The following is a 20,458-nucleotide window of genomic DNA, read 5'->3' on the forward strand; positions in this document are numbered from 1 at the left end:
ATTTTGGCCTTTGTTTATTTCTCTGTAGAAGGTGATACTTTCCACAAATGACTGCACAGAGATGTGCATATCAAGGATATTGGGTGTTTCAGATTGCTTTGATAAGAACAAGTAGCCTACAAATCACTAGATCGGAAATGAAACATGGCACATTGTCTTAAACTATGTCCCTTAATAATAGTTTTTGCAAAACACCAACATAAATATCTGGTAGTCACGTTGCAGAAAGGCATTCAATGGTCCTTGTTCAGATACTTGAAGGTAAAAAGTAGTTAATTAGATTTCAGAGTTTAGCAGGCTTCGCAATGAAACAAATTTATGAACAAAGGAGGTTGGCAGCTTTTTTGAGTTTTTGTTTGGAATTAGGGAAGGAACTGGAAAATAAAATTGTTCAGAATTTCTTTCCTTTTATTAAAGAGTGAGCAGTCAGAGTTCGACCAGTTTGCTAAATGAACTCAAACTCTCACACTTCCTTTACATGTAACTCTAGTACCCAAATTTTCTGTATGCATTCATTTCAGACAGAGGTTATAAACAGTGGGTTTCTCACCCACTCATTTCATACCAAGATTATAAACAGCTGAGTTTCAGCCATTCTGTAGAACTGCAATGCTCCACGACAGATAATGCAGCTATCGCTATTCTATCTCTGTTGCTAGTTCTGGAGTTTCTCCTCTTGCACTGTCTGCCTGGCCAGCCACATCAGAAATCCCTGCTCTCGAGCTCTGCTGTCTCTTCCAGCGCTTAGGCTTGTACTCACATCCTATCTCCTACCAGCTTTTTTCTACAGGCACATTCAACCTCTGATATTTTTCACTTGAACTGGGATTGATGTATCACAAAATTAATTGAAGGCAATCTAAATTTCTTTGTGACTGCCATTTCCTAGATTAGTCATATGGCCAAAGATGTATGCAGAAGCTAAAGACTGTGTATGAGCTTGATTGTTGTATGTAATTATTGGCCTGAAGACTGGGATTGTTTCATTTCTGTGGTGTAGAATTATACTTTCTTGCTTGCTTTATACTAGCCTCTGTGGGTGTCAAGGAGTCCTTGAAGATGGGAAGATTTTTGTTTAAATAATAAAAAATGAAACACGTTGAGCTTAAATCAAAAGTATTCAGCTTGTGTCAGCTGAATAACAAAATATATTCTGAGCACCTGGAAGGTATTCATAAATAGTAATAGTCAGAACAATAATTAATGAGTATTTAATATGCAGAACAAAATACTGTTTAGTAATTAAGTACCACCTTGAATCTCAGGATCTGAAAAGCACCTTATTAGTATAAATGAATGAAAATTTCTATAATTTTACTCTTTTTGAGACAGATAATTACTACCACAGCTTTCAAGAACGGAGTACTTGAAATTTATAGCTTGTCCAATATCAGACTAAGAATTAGACGCAACCTCGTAATATTTAATTCTGAATATGAGGAAACCAGTGAGTTATAGCGAAACAGTAGATCAACATTTGCATTCACCTTTGTGAGAAGAATTACAAAATGTGTTATTTAGAGATGGAGGCATTACACACAGGTGTTGAGGTCTCATATGTACCTGTGAGGAAGGGCTGAGAGAATGGTGCTTGCACAGCTTGGAGCAGAGGTGGCTTCAGGGCGGGGGGGCCTAACAGCAGCCCCCAATACCTACAGGGAGGTTGTCAGTAAGACAGAGCCAGGCTCGTCACAGTGGTGCGTGGTGGGAGGACAGAGACAATGGGTTTAAGTAGAAACAAGGGAGAGCAAGGCTGGATATGAGGAGCAATCTCTTCGCTGGGTGGACAGTGGAGAGTGAGTGCTTAGGGGAGCAGGTTGCCCAGAGAGGCAGTGCACTCTCAGTCCTTGGGAGTTTTCAAGACCCAACTGCATCAAGCCCTATGCAACCTGCTCTGACCCCACAGCTGACCCTGCTTGAGCTGGAGGTTGGACTAGAGACCTCCAAGGTTGCTTCCAACCTGATTATCCTATGACCCTACAATACTACATCTGTCAAATACAATAGTTGCTCCATTAATACCTGGCAACTATACTAGTGTGTAGTTTAAGTCCTAAAACTGCAAATTCCTACTCCTGCGAGTGGATTTAGTGATACCAATAGTCCCAGTGAGGTTGATAGGATTGCTGGCAAGAATAAGGCCTTGAAAGATCACATCACTAGTCTGGAAGCCACTTTTCTTTTGCTTTTTGTTCAGAGACTGGACATGTCTTCCCTGAAAAACCTCTACCATCAAACAAATTATTTAAAAGGCAAAAACATTATTCCTTTGGTATTTGTGGTTTGACATGCTAACTTCCAGTCTTTACAAACAGGTTATTCCCCCTAATTGCCATATGAAAAGCCGCGATTAACACAGGGGAAATTGATTTACTTCATAGTTGAAACTGCTGTCAAATAAAATGTGCCATAATAGAGGAAAAACTAATTACTTCTCAGTTCTAGTAACCTTAGATATCAATAGGATGTAAATCAAACTAAGAAAGTGGTCTTTGTTGTAGTTGTTGCTATTATTGTTGTTCTTTTAAACCACATGAGGTCCCTCTGACAGAACTATTTAAATTTTTCTATGAAATTTCACCCTTTGCTCTTGCCACAGATTTGCAACCAATGTGATGCCCTGTTTCTACAGGGATTTATTTTCATGTACCAGTATCCCCTCTGTTTTTACAGGTGGACAAAAAAATACATTTGCTCGACAGAGTTATTTTCAACCTACAATAACAAAACTGTCTGGTAAAAAGAAAAGTGAAAATTCAGCACTTATAATTTAATTTAATTTGTAGAAATGTAATTGAGCAACCAAGACAGATTTCTATCTGCTAGAAATTTTCAAGGGAGCTTTTGGTGGTAGAGGGCTTAGGCAGCTTTGCATTGCTAACAAGAAGGCTGAACTTTTCTCTTTGTGTCACTACTTGATAATTTAGAGTTACTTCCTCTGTGCAAGCGTTGCATCCTATTAAGTCTCTTATCAGGCTATTTCATGTAGAATATGAGTTGTGTTTTATGGAGAAGCATTTCTGATTCCAGAGCAGGTCAGACCATAACTGCAAGTTTAGCAGAGAGCTTTTAATTTAAAAAGGAGTGGTTACTGGGTAATGCACTCACACACAATCAAGAGTAGCTGGGAACTGAGTTTTGGGGATGAGCATATTTCTCTCAGGAATTCTTGTGTATCATTTCTTGGCCATTTCTCTTACAAATCATAGACTTGCAGATAATCGTAGCAGAATAATGCATGCTGATTTTCTCTTTGAGAAATACTGAAACCCACACACTTAAAGAAGGCTAATTTACATCCAGAATACTTGCTTAAAATTGAAACTCAAATCTTTGAAAACAGGTAATTTCAACTTCCTCTATCTGGAATTATTTCCTAAAAAAATGTCTCTAATAACATAAACCCCGAATTCTCTATATGATCTGGTTTTGGCACATTCAGTTGCAGCTTCTTGGCTTCAACATGATCCTAATTCCAATATTATATCTGATTCTCTTTCTGCTTCTTTTTTCATAATACACCTGGAGTCCTCTGTATTTATTTGAACAGTAAGCCAGTATTCCTCATGCCTAATGAATGTTTTCGGACTCAATATTATTAGTTTCCTCCATGTGTTTTATCAGAGGATGGTCTATTGCACGTGCTTACCTACTTGATATGAAAGTCTACCCTGCTGAACAGTAGCTGGTTTACTCTCAACTTAAAGCAGTAAGACCGAAGTGTTGAAGGACTTGGTATTTGTAATGTTAAAAAAATTACATATTTTTGGACCTCTACTGTAAATACCTTATATGAACTACCTTTTTTTGATGGACTTTTTTGTCAGTATCTGTGTATATTTTCGAAATGCATGATTTTTACATTTTTATTTTCAATCTGTTCTTTCAATTAGTGATATGTGGTTGGAATGCTTTCTAACATGCCCTTCCTTTATGGCGAAGTTAGCCTGCCAGGATCTGTGCCATTTCAAAGTTTATGAAAATTTTCAACTATGGTTGGAAGATAATTTAATATTAGATAATTTATCACTGACAATTTCTGTTGAAAAAACTAATATTTTGCAACAAATCTCTGGGTTTGAATATTTTAGTGAAATTGAGAAGGGGGCAAGAAAAGGGTTAAGAATATTTTCAAATCAATTTTAATTGTAGTTTATTTTACATTTGCAGTTCAATAGTGAGCATTATGACCTTGATACAGCAATCTTATACTAAAGAGATTGGTGTGTGGGCTAAATGCCTCAGTGTATTACTAATTTTTTAATAAACCTCCTTTGTAATAGCTGTTAGTCTCAGAAAAGTATTTTCCATTTGTAGATGTTTGGATGCTTTAGAAAGGGTGTAAATGTTACTGTTCCATTTCAGCAATGTTGCAGATTGACACTTATTGAAGATTTCAAGTTAATTTTACCATGGAAAGCTCTTGGTGCAGAGAAATAATGATAACATGAAAAAAAATTTACTCAAGGTTACACAACAGTTCATTGGAAAGGCTTGGAGTAGAAGCCAGGTTGCCTGACTATTATTGCAGGCTGTTACCCATTTTCCTCTATAGTCTGCTTTCAGCATTTGATAGAGAATTCTGCTTAAAAATCAAATAAAAAATATGTTTCGACATTTTAAACCTATTTTTCATATATCAGAATATATGTGTGCTTCCTAGGGTCCTTACCAAGGATCCTTTTAATTTGTTTCTTTATTTTATTTTGCTTTATTCTTTGCTTTGTTTCATGTCTATTCAGTTTTATTTATTCCATGTTTTCTTTTTGTTTTGTTTTTGTTTTTAGTTGTGTCTGGTAAGTTGAACTTTTATTGGCCATCTTCTAGTCATCGTATCACTGTGACGGGAACTTCTCCTCCCCTTCCCATCCATCCCCTTCCATGTCCTTCAACCAGTCAGCTCCCACCTTTTACTTGTTATTGACAAGACACATCGCACAGAATAAATTCTGCATGAAGTATGGGTAACTTAATGGCAAAGAGAAAGGTAATGGGTTGCTAACTTTCTGTCTGTTTTTACATGATGTAATGAGTCAAAACCTAATGTCTTCTTCCTTCAGTGACTGCATTAGTTGAACTTCAAAGCGTTCTATAAAAATTATTTTTGTTTTAAAGATCTCGGGGATAGAAGTTGTTCTTTCCTTGAGTGGATTATTATTTCAGCATCTTTTACAGTATATTCATCACCTACCACACGTATGTGACCTAAGGTGTGAAAGCAAACTGAAGTTAAAAAAAAGACAGTGAAAATGCTTCCAGTACAGAGAACATTGAATGGAATTTAATAATGAAGTTTCACTTTGCCCTGTTTTAATTCTTCTGACATTGAAGCTAACAGGATTTTTATTATTTACCGTAATGGCATTTAGAATAATATGCATAGGCATATTATGCATATATATTTAGAATACTATACATACAAAATACATATTTAGAATAATATCTAGAGAAACATATACCTATTTACATTTTATAAATTCTACCATGGTTACGTGGAAGACTGAATTTCCCTTCATTTTTTGTGTTCAGTCATCCATGAACAGTTCTCTTCAGGTACTAGAATCACAAGCATTCATCTCTTCCCCCAGTGGTTAGAACCATTTTAATCTCTTTATAGCTGTACCCATTCTCAGTTTCAATGAAATCTGAAACCTTATAAATGCTATGCACTAACACAGGATTTAGAAACCCTCGGTTCCATTTTGTGTGGCATTATGTCACAGATTAGTACAGAACCAGCCAAGCCCTAAATTTAACTATATGCTAAATTTATTCTTGTTATTAGAATCCAACAGCATAACAAAGGTGCTTCACCCTCATCTCCATTTTCCCCATCGTACCTTATAACGCTGTGGCAAACCCGCAACAGTTTTACCTTCTATTCTGAAATAAACATGCTGTCATGTTAAAGTCTTCCCACATCTTCTTCCAAGGTATTGACGGAATGTTTCAGAGCTAAATATTTTGAAGTCTGCTAATTCCTGGAGGTCAATCTTACCTTCAGTTTGGGTGGTTTCTTATCTAAGCTAATTCTAGGAAAGGTAGCATTTGCATCCAAATATAAGTAATAATACGTTGTGCTTTAAAAAATTCCTCCCAAAGCAGGAGGGTCATAGGAAGAGTATATTCTAATATGAATTCAATCGGGACCACAGACACAAGGCATGAGGAACAGGTAACTGAAAGTATTGGCCCACAGGAACACTGAAAGCAATTTTTTTAGAAAGGACTTTGAGTGTTACTGAATTCACTCTAGCCACAATTACTTGACGTTTATAAAACACATTGAGTGATATCTTTAAATTATATAATTCACACTCTTTTTAAAGGAAAATCTTGTAAATACAGAAATGTTTGAAAGGGGAAAAAAAAAAAAAAAACCACCCCAAACCCATATTTGAGCTATTACAGTAAGATTCAAAACATCCCCTTTATTCTCAACCCAAAGAAGAGGGAGAGGATAATTAATTTGGGACAGATGATCAGAAGGAATTGGAAATGAATAAGTAAATGGACTTGCATTTAATGCACATTTTTCAAGAAGTGAGAGTTAACAGCCTATAAAACAAGATAGATTTTTTTTTCTGTGCTAGCTCCATCAAGATATCTAGTGCTATTGTCTATGCTGATTTTTTTTTAATGTGACTGACATTATTTTTTGACTTTCTATTTACTACTGGATGAAGGGGTTGTTGAAGTCTGTATAAATCAAACACTTTGGACAATGCTGGCAGTATTTATAATGTTAGGCTGAGCAGATGTTTCAAATTTGCCTTCATTTGCATATATATTTTGTTTGAACATGCCCTTGCCTATGTAAATGAGGAAGACATTTAGCTCTGCTGTTCCTTTAAATTCATTCCTTTTCAGTAATTGGACTGAAGATTTTAAGTGGTTATAATTTATTCAATAGTATTTCTGGGGCTTTTGACTTTCAGGTTTTTTGAGACCCTGACTGCACCAAAAGTCTCTTATATAAGCAATTAAGGGCTTTTTCTCTCTTTAGTTTTCCTAAATCAGAGATGATGATTTTTGTGCATGTAAGCCTGAATTCATAGTGACTCAACAGTGTTTATTGCAGCCCTTGACAAAGTGTGGCCTGTGGGCCTGTTGTTCCTCAAAGATTTCTCCATTCTGACTTGCAGCTGTACTCCTCCTTTAAAAATCAAATTGTAACAAATTTGTTTGTCTTGGTGACTTGCTCTGCAAGTTGTCTTATTAAGTCGGTGGGGACTTACTCCCTTGTATAAGTGGTCAGTAGTAAAAGTACATGATGCGCACTCAGAGTTTTAATTGGGAGGCCCAGCAACAGAAAAGATGATCTGAGTGATGCTGAAGCTGTGGCTGTTAGACTGATGGTTTTTTGTGCTACCTCTCCTTATTAAAGGAACTTAACTATTATGTTTTACACCACTTAAAGTCAGCTGGCAAACTGTGCTTTCAAATAGGCTAACTTTGGTCTTCTGATAGTAGTATGATTTTTTTTTTTTTTTTTTTTTTTGGTATTTTCCTTTCAGAGCCTCCACAGTTTGTTGTAAAGCCTCGAGATCAGGTAGCTGCACTGGGGAGAACGGTGACTTTCCAGTGTGAAGCAACTGGAAACCCTCAGCCAGCCATCTTTTGGCGGAGAGAGGGAAGTCAGGTAAAACAGCCTTTCTGTCCCTTCTTCCTGGCAGTTTCTTGAAGAGATGATGTCACATGAGAGAAAAATGCTTTAATTGTTGTTTTAAAGATGTGGAAAATAAGTCTAGAGTTTGGACATACTGGATATTTCTTGACTTCTAAATCACATACATGCTAGGTGATGTCAGCCTTACAAGAAAGGATATCTGTGTTTTGCTCAATCTCGCATTTTTCTCCTATGAATGTAAAAATAAATCTATGAAACAATGAGAAACATACCATAAATGTTTCCATTCCATTTTCACTACTGTAAAAATCTTTTTTCACCTGACAGGGAGAACTTTTAAGAGATGTAGAGATGACTAATGCTGAAGTTTGTTTGAACTCCCAAACACTCCCAAATTTTCAGAAAGTTTGGCTCTGGGTGTATTGGTGCAGCTCTTAGTTTGCCATGTGTTTGTCGGTGGCTGGCAAACTAAACGATTTGCTGTATTGATCTGCATCGCTGCATGGATAGGACTCTTGTTTGGGGCTAAGGAGATCTACTTTCCCACTCAGTCATTTGGCTGACAGGTCATACCTGAATAGGTCATTTTTTCTCCCAGCTTCCTTATTTGAATGGGAGGAAAAAATATTTTCAGCTTCTTTGTAAAGGATCTTGAATGCCAGTGGGTGAAACACAATATAGCATAGCAAGAGAATCACAGTTTTCTTTCAGAGTCATCTTTTGAAGGAGGGATGTGACACAAAGTATTCTTTATTGGAAGGAAAGAAGGAATATGGGATTCTGGTTTTCCTGTGAATGAAGGAATGAATGGTGCAATAGCATATGACAGGGTTCTTTGTGTTACAAAACAATAAGCCAGAGAAATTGAGAACGCTTAGAGACTGGCTTCTTTAACATTTCTGTGTACATATCTAAGTACAACTAGACTGCTAACCAAATTTAGATGATAATCGTCAATGGTATACCAGTATATTATGTTTGTATTTTTGTATGACCTGGATTTTGGGGTTTTTTTCTTCGCCAAGTGTTTTGTAGTCATAAATTTTCTGGCTCATTTTTGACTCTGAGTGGTGACCACCTGTGATGATCAAGGGAAGTGGAAGAAGAGGTCAATGAATAGGGTTTGCCAATACTGAAGTAGAGGATGTTGCGTCTCATTCCTTTGGATGATTTTTGGAAATGCAAAAGGTAGTTAGGCAAGAAAGAGAGATAAAAAATAGCCTCTGTGACCTTAAAGTATTCTCATTCAGAAATCGCTCGGCCAGAGGTAGAAATTCGGAATCACTATTTAGTGTAAAGTACTTATATTGTTTTGATTGCAGTTCTGATTCTTGAACACTGTTGGTAAATACTGGGTACTTCATGACAAAACACTCTAGAAACTGGCATAGGACTTAATTCTATATCATAAGACTTGTTATAGAACACAAACACCATGATCAGAGAAACCTAAACAGTATCTCTTTTTAAAAAACTGCTCCATTCTTAGGAAGGCGAAAGTTAAACTACAAATAAGTGAACCAACATCTGCATTTGAATGAAATAAATAGAATGCCCTGGAGTAAGTTCTAAAAAAGGATGTTAAAGCCAATTACTTGGGTTCACCACAGTTGCTTGCACCGTTATGGTATCTGTACATATGACATCTTTGCTAGTATCTGTTAAACTGTGTAAAGCCCAGCATTGACCATAGAGGGTGTTAGAGCAATCCTAAAAGACTAGCACAATTATATATGCATATCTGCACCTATTTTATCACAAAAACTCCTATAAAAGCTATTCACATTGAGATATAGACATGCTTAAGATATGTAGAGCAGAATGTTTTATATATAATGTGAAAAGATGAATTTGTTTAGATACATTAAAGTTAAAATTATTGATGTCTGAATTTATTTAACCCTTTTTTTCCCCACTTTCTTTCCTATACATCTTTTAGAATCTGCTTTTCTCATACCAGCCCCCTCAGTCATCCAGCCGATTTTCAGTTTCCCAGACAGGAGACCTCACTATCACCAATGTCCAGAGATCTGATGTTGGGTACTATATCTGCCAGACTTTAAATGTTGCAGGAAGTATCATAACAAAAGCCTACTTGGAGGTTACTGATGGTAATGATACCTTTACTTTATCATTTACAAGCTTTTATTTTTATTTACAAGCTTTTATTTTTATTGCAAGACAGCAGTGGGAAGATATGACACTACTTTGAAATCTGCTTTGCATAAATAGAGATTGCATGTGTCTTTGAACATAAAAATCCTGGTTTGGCCATCTCTGTCAGGGGTTTAAAATTTTGGATATTGTGTAACACTATGTTTCCATTTTTTATTTAGTAAGTATACTTCAGTTTATGGATTTTTTGTCAGATCTGTTAATTTGTCTGGCTCTTTTTTAGTTTCCTCCACTAGATTTAGTTTACTTTCATTGCTTGCTGCCTAGCTCTTTATTGCTAATATTGTGTGTCCCTTTGCTTAGCATCTCCATTTACCTGGTTTTTCCCTGTTTTTTTAATATTGTAGTATAGCAAGGAAAAAAGCTCAACCTGTATGCAAGTCAGTACAAATGGATATTATTATACATTCCCTTTTAGGAGCAGTTGGGAAAAAATTAAGATGAAAAAGCTTCAGGGAGCATGACTGCAAGCAGTAATATATGCTGATGTAAGGCCAATTTGCCAGTTATCAGAAATACTTCATAACAGCAGAAATACTTAATTTAATAGCAAAGTACACAGGAAAAATAATCTTAAAAAGAGGTTAAGTGCAGTCTGTGGAGAGACTTGAGGGAGGGAAGCTGTTGTCTGAGAAGAGTTTCCATAAACTAGGCCTTTGCCCTATAGAAAACATAGAAATAATGCAGTACTAGAAACATGCAGTAAACCTGCAGAATAAAATTGTTTATTTACACCCACTGGATTGAGATTGTTTGGAGGAGTAGGACTGCTTCCTTTCTGGTTTCTCACAAGTGGTAAGCCACATTTCCTAATCCACTTTTATCCATTTTTTGCTGGGGAGAAGGCCATGGCAAGGTGAGAAATAAATTTTTAAAAAAGAAAATTAAGAGTTTTTTAGTTACTGACCTGTGCCATCTGAACTTGGAAAAAATCAAATCAATTTAAATATATTTCCTTTACTATGACTATATGCTCTGGATTGGTCTGATGGGTAGTTGTTTTGCATAATGTCTTGGGACAATATTGTTTTGGTATTTCTATAAAAGTGAAGGCAGGATATGCAGAATGATACCCTGGTATTACTAACGGTAATAGGATTTGCCATCAACTTCAGTGGCACTTAAATTAGCCATGGATTTCAGTGGCATTAGATTTCTCCTATAGAGCACAGATAGGTCGGCACTTTACCACTGACAATTACAAAGCTCTTTACAGATTTGTCAAATACAAACTGTAAGTGAGCTTATTTTGACTGTCTCTGCAGAGAAAGATACTAATGGCCTCGCAGTGCATTGCAGTGCATTGCAACAGGTTGGGACAAGAAGTAAAGGATAAATTATGCAGTTGAAAACACAAAGTATCATTTGAACATGCAAATGAAATTACGGGAGTTGGAATTTAGCCAAAAAAAGCAGTACTAACACCCCGTCTGTTGTTATGAAAAGTAATTTAGAAATACCTGATGTTCACAAATTACCAGAATTTCAGGTTTATATTTCAGCTACCAAACCAGTTTTTAAGTTACGTGAGCCCCCATGATACTGCTGAACAGATTTATGTCATTTAAAGTTGCAGCTATTTTCAGATCATCAGTCCATGTCTTGTTGGATGGTACAGGTAGAAGAGGTCACTGAAACACAATAGGATAGCTTTTACCTCTTTTTTGATTATTCATTTGAAAATGGAAAGAAAACCTCATGTAGACCATCATTGTTTTTTCTATGAATACTAAGACTGCTTTATAGCTTTCTGTGCACAGTTATTAAATAACCCATCAATAACATTTAATTTTCATTGTGTGAAAGATGCATCAAAATTGATGCAAACACACTGTGGGGATTCTCTTTGTGACTTTGAAGTCATGTTGACAGATTAAGTCATCATAGAACTAAAAGTCAGAAACTACTGGAAAAATATTTCTTAATTGAAAACTTTTGATATGGTCCTATTCATTAGCTTTGTGTTTACTTTACCCTACTGCTAGGCATCTCCCAATTAGGAAACAATACCAAGATGAGTTGATGGTACACAACAAAATTTTTTTAAGAAGTACGTATTTGCCAGTTTATCCCCTGCCTGCCTACCTCCTTTTTCTCTGTCTTTGAGTGCTGAAAGTATGAATTCTGTTATACAGGCCTGCTACATGGTAGAAGATGAACAAGGTGAAATCTGTGCCTTGACAAAAAATTTGGGAAGTCCTTTCTCATTCCATTATCACTTTATAAAGACACTGGAATTAGAGAATGCCTAGCAGATACCACTATGTGATATGTAATGCTTCTTTACTTTCTGAAAATACTGTGTTGTGTATCATTTTAAAATTCTGTAGTTGTGCATCATTATAATGCACCCTGCCCTGAATAATGCATGCCTCCAACTTTAATTACTTGTTTAATTGTCTTTAGTTTGTTTCAAAGCCTCAAGCAACTGCTGGTGCTTAGATGATTAGAAAATTGCTTCCAGTTGCAGAAATTTCTTTCCTGTTGTTTCTTCTGGCAGTGATTGCAGATCGGCCTCCCCCTGTCATTCGACAGGGTCCTGTGAATCAGACTGTAGCTGTAGATGGTACTTTAGTACTGAACTGCGTGGCCACGGGCACTTTAGTGCCCACTATCCTCTGGAAAAAAGATGGGATGCTCATTTCTACCCAGGACTCTCGCATCAAGCAGTTGGAGACAGGAGCACTACAAATCCGATATGCCAAGGTAGCTTGAACGGGCAAATGGGTTTTCTTGGGTTTTTTCACTTTGTTTTTTCACCTCTGGGCACTTTTGATGTAGTAAATCCTACATTCATAATTAATGAAATGTTAAAGAAATGTATTAAAATATTGGATACTTCATGCTTTCAGGTAGTTCATTCTTTTTGTTTAACACTTTGGCTTATTCTGCCTAGGGCACATTATTTCAGATTTCATAAGTAAAAATGCTTTTAAGAGGTATTAATTAAGGGAATTATTTGGTACTTAAAACATGAAGGGGAAAGCAAAATTTGTATTTCAGTAAGATGAATCCTTAAATTGGGCTTTAGCACTAATTAAAATGACCTAATTATTTCAAATATTTATAAAGAAAACCTTTGTTTAGCATATTGCAGTAATAGATGATGCACACATCTCTTTCAAAACAATTTTTGAAGTTTGAACATATTCACTCAACAGTGTAAACATAGCTTAAAATAGTTAACCACCTATCAAATACCTGGCTTCCTTAGGGAATTATAGCAAGTACCTGGGCAGTATTGCTGGTCATGCCTCACACACTGTAAAATGTTCTAAAATGTTGTTAAATTTTAGCATACTGGCTAATCCCTGCTATCTTTTCTGTGGTATGAAATGCAGTAATTTTTTAAAATTAGGCTGAATATATCACTTTACTATGTTCCCTAGAGTTGTCCTGTTACCAATTACAAGCTACACTGACTTAGAGTTTGAACCCCTGATGTTTGAGCGCTTCCATTCAGCTCATCTGCTGAGGCTGGGACCTTAAGAGGATAGCATTTCTTTTGGGGCAAAAAAAAGAAACTCTTGAAATGTGATTAAGTCGCATATGGACAAATAATCCAACATTCAGAGCTGGATTAGAATAGCATATGGAGACTCCTTTTTTGGGTCTGCTGTAGAGTGAAATTTATACTAACACAGGGAACCCCATATGTACAAGGCCCTGTGCAATATTTAAGCTTTGTTTTAAGAATGACATGCTCTCCAGTGCTGCAGTCCAGACAAATCCCCAGGCATTACTTAGGCAGAAGGTTGACAGTTGCACGGGGTCTTGTCATCTGAGTTCCTTCTCAATTTATTTGTTAGGACCTCTGCAGACTAAGGAACAAATGCTACAAGAATTGGCTTTCAGTTTGTTCATTACAGAATAGGTAACGTTAAATGAGAATCTGCAGCTTTTCCAATTATTTAATGAATGATCAGAAATAAGTATCCATTTTCATTTTGCAGCCCATGAAATCATACATAACTCCTAATGGAAGAAGTTTCTGGTTCAAAGTTTTTGCAGCCTAATACGTTTATCCGTATTCATGGGGGAATGTAGAGAGCTGTAATTACTTTTCTAGCCCACTGAGTGCCTGATTGTTTAAAATACTTATTCTTCTCTTTTCCCACTCAGCTGGGTGACACTGGTCGGTACACCTGCATTGCTTCAACCCCAAGTGGCGAAGCTACATGGAGTGCATACATAGAGGTCCAAGGTAAATCAATTAGGGTTTCTCTGCACAGAGAAAAGACATAAAGGAAAATCAGAAATTGAGATGCAGAAGTTATCTGACTGTCATAAGTTGCCAATGCAGATGTGAACAGCGTTTAGCTTACAGCTGCTTCCTGTCTATACTCACCATTGCTCTCTCCTTTGTTAGAGTTTGGAGTCCCAGTGCAGCCACCAAGACCCACTGACCCAAACTTGATTCCTAGTGCTCCATCAAAACCTGAGGTTACAGATGTCAGCAGAAATACTGTAACATTATCATGGCAACCAAATTTGAATTCAGGTGCAACGCCAACCTCTTACATAATTGAGGCCTTCAGGTATATGAGTCTCAGGTGATCTTGCTGTACTTATGCTTATATATAGTATGTCATTGAAGAAGCACATGCTAACCTGCAGCTGTGTGTGTTTTATCCTTAGCCATGCATCTGGTAGCAGCTGGCAAACTGTAGCTGAAAATGTGAAAACAGAGAGTTTTGCAGTTAAAGGGCTAAAGCCTAATGCAATTTATCTGTTCCTTGTGAGGGCAGCTAATGCATATGGACTAAGTGACCCAAGCCAAATATCTGATCCAGTGAAAACTCAAGGTAAGCTTTTGATACTGAGTATTTTAGGTGTCCACAGTGGCTGTCACAAGTTGACTGAGCAATACCAGATGCAAGGAATTCTGATAGCTTTCAACTGTCTGCCTGTCCTGGCTGTAATATATACTAGATAGTAAAATAGAGTGTTTAAACTTGCATTTCTCTGTGACATAGACTCTGAAAGCTGCTTAGACAGCATATTGCATTGCCTAAGGGAACCCTAGTATCTCTTATCCAAAGATAGTTACATCTTGCGGAATAGCTCTTGTTAGCAACAAAAGTAATCTCAGATTTTTTAAGTTATCATGCAAATCCTCAAATTCCATGGAAATGTTATTATTATGTCCGGAGAATCAAATAAGGCCTAAGACTGAGACAGAGAGAGAAACAGCACATAATCTAAGTTCTTTCTGCTGCATTAGGAAAGAGAAAAGTATAAAATTTGAAGGAATTGGACATCATAAGCCAGTAAAGAAGAGGTTTTGGCAATATATTAAAAGTATTTCAGTAGTACAGTGTTGTGGTTTAACCCCAGTCAGCAATGAAGCACCACGCAGCCGCTCACTCACTCCCCCCACCCACCCAGTGGGATGGGGGAGAAAATCGGGAAAAAGAAGCAAAACCCATGGATTGAAATAAGAATGGTTTAATAGAACAGAAAAGAAGAAACTAATAATGATAATAACACTAATAAAATGACAACAGCAGTAATGAAAGGATTGGAATGTACAAATGATGTGCAGGGCAATTGCTCACCACCCGCTGACCGACACCCCGCCAGTCCCCGAGCAGCGATTCCCCGCCCCCACTTCCCAGTTCCTATACTAGATGGGACGTCCCATGGTACGGAATACCCTGTTGGCCAGTTTGGGTCAGGTGCCCTGGCTGTGTCCTGTGCCAACTTCTTGTGCTCCTCCAGCTTTCTCGCTGGCTGGGCATGAGAAGCTGAAAAATCCTTGACTTTAGTCTAAACACCACCTGAGCAACAACTGAAAACATCAGCGTTACCAACATTCTTCTCATACTGAACTCAAAACACAGCACTGTACCAGCTACCAGGAAGACAGTTAACTCTATCCCAGCTGAAACCAGGACATACAGCTATTGAAAGTAAAATAGTAGGGAAGAGAGACAATGCTTACAGATAGCCAAGTGGAAGAAAAGGCTGGGTAGTAGTGGATGACAAGTCATCTGCTGACTCCAGCTATGACTGAAGTCCAGCGATGAATGGCATCTGGCTATGTAAAATTTAAAATGACATTGTGTTCACTGTAGAAAGTAAATGACACTTATGATGGTGTACAGGCAATAATGCATTGCGACTTTCCAGCCTGCATTTTTCCAGTACAAATACTTAGATTCTTCAGAAAGGAAAAACTGGACATACTCTTTTTCTACGGAAAAGTGATAGAGATCATCTCTCTTTTTCTCTGCTTTTCCTACTTACTGGAGAAATTGACCCATTGGCTTATTAAGAGTGCCTGTGTTGCATGTTTGTTTCTTTGTTTGCATAAGTAAGTACATGTTTGTGATTGAAAGGAAGTTCCTTAAAGGAAACAAAGCATTTTTCTTTGGTGACTTTTCATTTTCTCTGAAATTGGTCTGAAAGCAAGTCTTTCTTCTCTCCCCTGGGGAGTGAACAATTTCACATAGCTGTCCTGTGTTATTATGCATTTCTCCTGGTGGGTGACAATTTCAGTGGATATATATGGACAGCAGACTCAGGGCCACATGGAAAATAGGGATTGCACAGGTTCCTAAACCTGTTACCAAGGAGAGATTTAGTAACTTTTTAGTGGTTTCTGTATTCCTGGGAATAGGGCAACACATGTTATTAGGCGGGCAGGCTGCAGTGTTCTGCACAAGTCCATTTTTCATGCAGTGTAGTTTCATTCCTGGAGATGAGATGAGGTATTGTGTCTGAATGTCCCAAATGAACTGGTTACCGTCCTTACTCTGATAAACTGCGAATGAGGCAGTGTTTTGCTCACTCAACAGAACTGAATGTTTTATAATGGCATGGGAAAGCTTTGCTGTCCTGGGCATTCAGTAGAGCTGAAGACCTGAGAACCACACAAAGCCTGAATGAAAATAGATAAAATTTTCATCAGTAGTAAGAAATGTAATCAAGTGTCAAGTTCTTTAAAGCAGTTCCATTCTTCTTCCAGTACTGTTTCAGTTTTGTGTAAGTTGTGGTCTTGCTAAGTAAGTTCAAAAATTTCCCAGTTCGCTTTTGTCTAGAGGGTGGTATAGTCTTGTCCTAAATGCCTGCCCAGACCAGGAACCTAACCTACCTTCATCTGTACACTTTACCAACATTAACAACAACATGCTTGGGTGTTCTTACTGACAATCCCTGTCTTGGAGGCTTGGAGCCGAAACGAAAAAACACACATACTGTTGTATAGCACAGATGTGCAAACGGCTGAGCCTATTAATAGCTTGATTCATATTGTTGATGACTTATCTTTTATGACTAGCAGAGATAGAACCAATAATTCCACTGACTTTCCTGTTACTTTCTAAGAGGGTGATATTTAGGCAACTCACCAAACCGAAGCTTCTATCTTGAATGCTTTCAAACTTGGGGGGGAGGGAAATACTCTGACAAATGAACTGTTTGGAGGAACATACTACATGGAGATACAGCAGTGACTCAGTGGAGGGTTTTTTTGTTTTTGTTGTTTTGTTGTTATCAGTGTTCCTTGCTAAAAATCCAGATTTGTTACCCACTGACTGCGTGCTAACCTCAGTTTGCATCTTTAACTTTGAATAAATCCCATCTTCTTGTAAATATTTTGAGGAAACTGTATGATAAAAGTTCAAAGTGACATTGATTTTGTATTCCCAAATGGGAACTATATTTCTGGAACGAAACTTGTCCTCATGCCTTGTCCTACAGCAGTCTTACAATGGTTTTTTTTCATTATTATTTAGACAAGACCAAAAGGTGGCTAACTGAGAATATGACCACCATGCAAAAACACATGCTTCACAATTGTTGCACTTGCATTTAATAAGTGTCTTCTATATCACCATCAACTGTGCTATCCAAATCTCGGCTTTCAAGATAGTCTACACACCTACAGTGACTTATCACAGGAGTTGTAGTTGCACATAAATATATACACAATTTCTGTGTACTCTTTCTTTGGCACTTCTTGTAAGCAGACAGATACGGAAATTTCCAAGGTCTTCAGAGAACTGAAACCTTGAAGATTTCCTGATCTTGCTTTGTCACTAGAGGAGGTCTTTGTCACTAGAGGCAGGGAAGTAGTAGGCTGGAGCAAAGTTTATGTAATGCATTACTCTGTATCTTGAATTAGGTTAATTAAAAAAAAAAAAAAAAAAAAAAAAAAAAACCCAAGAAAGAAAGAAATCACTGTAAGTACTTTTCATTAATTTCCAAGTCTGTGATTTTTAGCCATAGTCAGTATGGTATTTGTTTAAAATGAAGGGATTAAAGAGAGATACATGAAATCAATACAGAAATTACATTACTCTGCGTCCACAGTACATGTGTATTTTAGACACCCTATTAGTGAATGCCCTATAAATTTTATACTTGTCTGAGAGTCATTCCAGTTCAGTTAAATATGCTTTTTTAAGGGCTCTGCATGCAGAAAATATGTGTTTCCATTCTACCATTGTGTATTTTGAGATTAATTTGTCCCTTCATGCATTTGAACAATTCTTTTGGCTATAGAATAGACCAAATGTTAGAAAACCCAGACAGCACTCAGCTGTGCTCTGCCTCCTGTTACTGAAGTCACTTGTCATCAGCCACATGACTCATTTTCCTCTTTTTCAGTTGTTACATTTATTTTGTAATTAAATACAGCAAGTTTGTCCATTAATATATCTGAAGATACAGCTTCTGCTTTAGCCGTTCTTCATAGGTTTCCTGGTCTCTTCGAATTTGCAATGGGTAATAGAACCTTTTATCCTCCCGGCAGGAAAGAATAAAGAGATGCTGCTGTAGTCATTTACCAAAGACATCCCTGAGTGTGTTTTTAATTTTTATGCAGTATTTCCCTCCCGTTTCTCTCTGTCGAAGGAAGTACCATGCATTGATTTGGTACTACCTAAGCATTGGTGATTTGTTCAGGAAAATACTTCATGTAGTTTTTTCTTATGTAGTTGGGAAGTACTTAGGATAAAGTCTATTGGTGATAACATCATATGCTTTATGATCTATTCATCTGTATTTACGTATACTTATTTTAAAATTCATATATACTTGTAAGAATTGAATCTTAAATTATTACAGATGTTCCACCAACAAGTCAAGGTGTGGATCACAAGCAGGTCCAGAGAGAACTAGGTGATGTGGTACTACATCTGCACAACCCTACTATCCTTTCTTCCTCCTCAATTGAAGTTCATTGGACTGTAAGTATAAGTCTGTGTCATGGAGGTGGTTATATATATTGCTGAATTGTACTGTTTGACTGCAGTGGAGTCATACTTTAAGAAGCTGTGTAGTTTGTATGCTTGCAAATGTTTTTCTCTGGAATGGGTGATATTTTGGCTTTGCTTTCCTACTTCATTAAATTTTGTCCCATTTTCACCATTTTATGTCTCTGTAGAGAGTGCTGTTTACAATGCAGTGAGAGTTTCAGAGTTCTCCTCTGGAAGACTGATCAAAGCCTTCTTAAAGTCATATCATTTGAAGCTTTTGCACTGCTTTCAGTAGGAAGTATAACAGTCCCCTAATGAGATAACATGGGGACTTCCCTGTCTGTCAGTCACCAGTAGGGAGAAATACTGCATAATTCTCTTTGAAAGTGTTATATCCATCCTCCATACATACTGAGCCATGCACCGAAACCCATATAGCCTCATATGAACCTATCCTTTCCCACGGTGCTATGAGTACGCACAGTACAGGGAGAACAGACGAAAAGGGCAAACAGTTTTCAGATGTGGCGTTGATGTTGTTCTGGTGGGAGGAAGCAGGAAGTTGGCCGTGTGGGGGTTATAACAGAGGAAATGAAAGAGTGAGGAAACAATATCGTAGGAGTCCTGAAGCAAGGGGAATTGGAACATACATGAAAAAGATTCAAGTAGGTTTACAGGGTGGAGGCCTCAGTGGAAGAAAGGATTAGAAATGGCTTACTGTGGGAGTCATTTGGCAATCAAGAGGTAGAAACGAAGAGAAAGAACAACACGGGAAAATGCAAGTACCAAGCAATGAGGTAAGAAAATGTAATTCAAAGAAGAGCAGTTTTAAAATAGAATGCAGAATGAAGAAGAAATGGGGGATAATTATACCAGCTGCAGGAATAAATCCAAAGGGAGTGAGCTTTGAGGTCTTTTTAGGACTTCCATCTGAACATGTCAATATATTGGCAGGGACAGTGCAGGAGGGCACAGGGTGTAGCCCCTGCCATGCCATGGCAGAACATTTTGAACAGGAACAAAAGGCGTTTTGACTTTGTAGAAGAGCCCTAGCCCAGTGGAGTCCTGGTCCATGACCACGGCTCCTCAGTGCTGCAAGAACACAAATAATACCTGCTGTGTTGCATGGTAATTACACTGTCACCTACAGTATGGCCACCTGCAGCAGGCAATCCCCTGTTTTAACCAATAACATTAAAACATCTTTGAAGTTCCTAGCACAATTTTGTTTGACCTTTACTTACAGAACAACCTTTTCCAGACAGGCATTTTTTGTCAGTCTCTTGGGTGGCCTGTGGCTTCTCTGCAATTTCAAAAATAAGCATTACCTCAGTTTCAGCTAACACATGCATTCTTTATGTGATTATTAAAAATGAAATGTGTTGCTTTTTGGAGTAAAATAGCAAGCAAACAGTTTTATTAGATCACGGTATGAGGTGTTTGAGAATAG

General features: G+C 37.4%; 1 protein-coding gene across 4 annotated transcripts in view; it reads left to right on the forward strand.

Annotated features, from left to right (window-relative positions):
• Window positions 1–20,458, forward strand: part of ROBO1 (roundabout guidance receptor 1) — a 748,954-nt gene that overhangs the window by 678,531 nt on the left and 49,965 nt on the right. For all 4 annotated transcript variants that reach the window (XM_049824860.1, XM_049824862.1, XM_049824861.1 and 1 more), the window contains 7 exons: window positions 7,518–7,642; window positions 9,570–9,741; window positions 12,306–12,511; window positions 13,928–14,009; window positions 14,175–14,343; window positions 14,444–14,610; window positions 18,878–18,999. In XM_049824860.1, the coding sequence (XP_049680817.1) occupies window positions 7,518–7,642; window positions 9,570–9,741; window positions 12,306–12,511; window positions 13,928–14,009; window positions 14,175–14,343; window positions 14,444–14,610; window positions 18,878–18,999 (1,043 nt within the window). The remainder of the gene's footprint in view (window positions 1–7,517; window positions 7,643–9,569; window positions 9,742–12,305; window positions 12,512–13,927; window positions 14,010–14,174; window positions 14,344–14,443; window positions 14,611–18,877; window positions 19,000–20,458) is intronic.

The sequence above is a fragment of the Accipiter gentilis genome, chromosome 21 (genome assembly GCF_929443795.1).
Source record: "Accipiter gentilis chromosome 21, bAccGen1.1, whole genome shotgun sequence".
Classification (NCBI taxonomy): Eukaryota; Metazoa; Chordata; class Aves; order Accipitriformes; family Accipitridae; genus Astur; species Astur gentilis.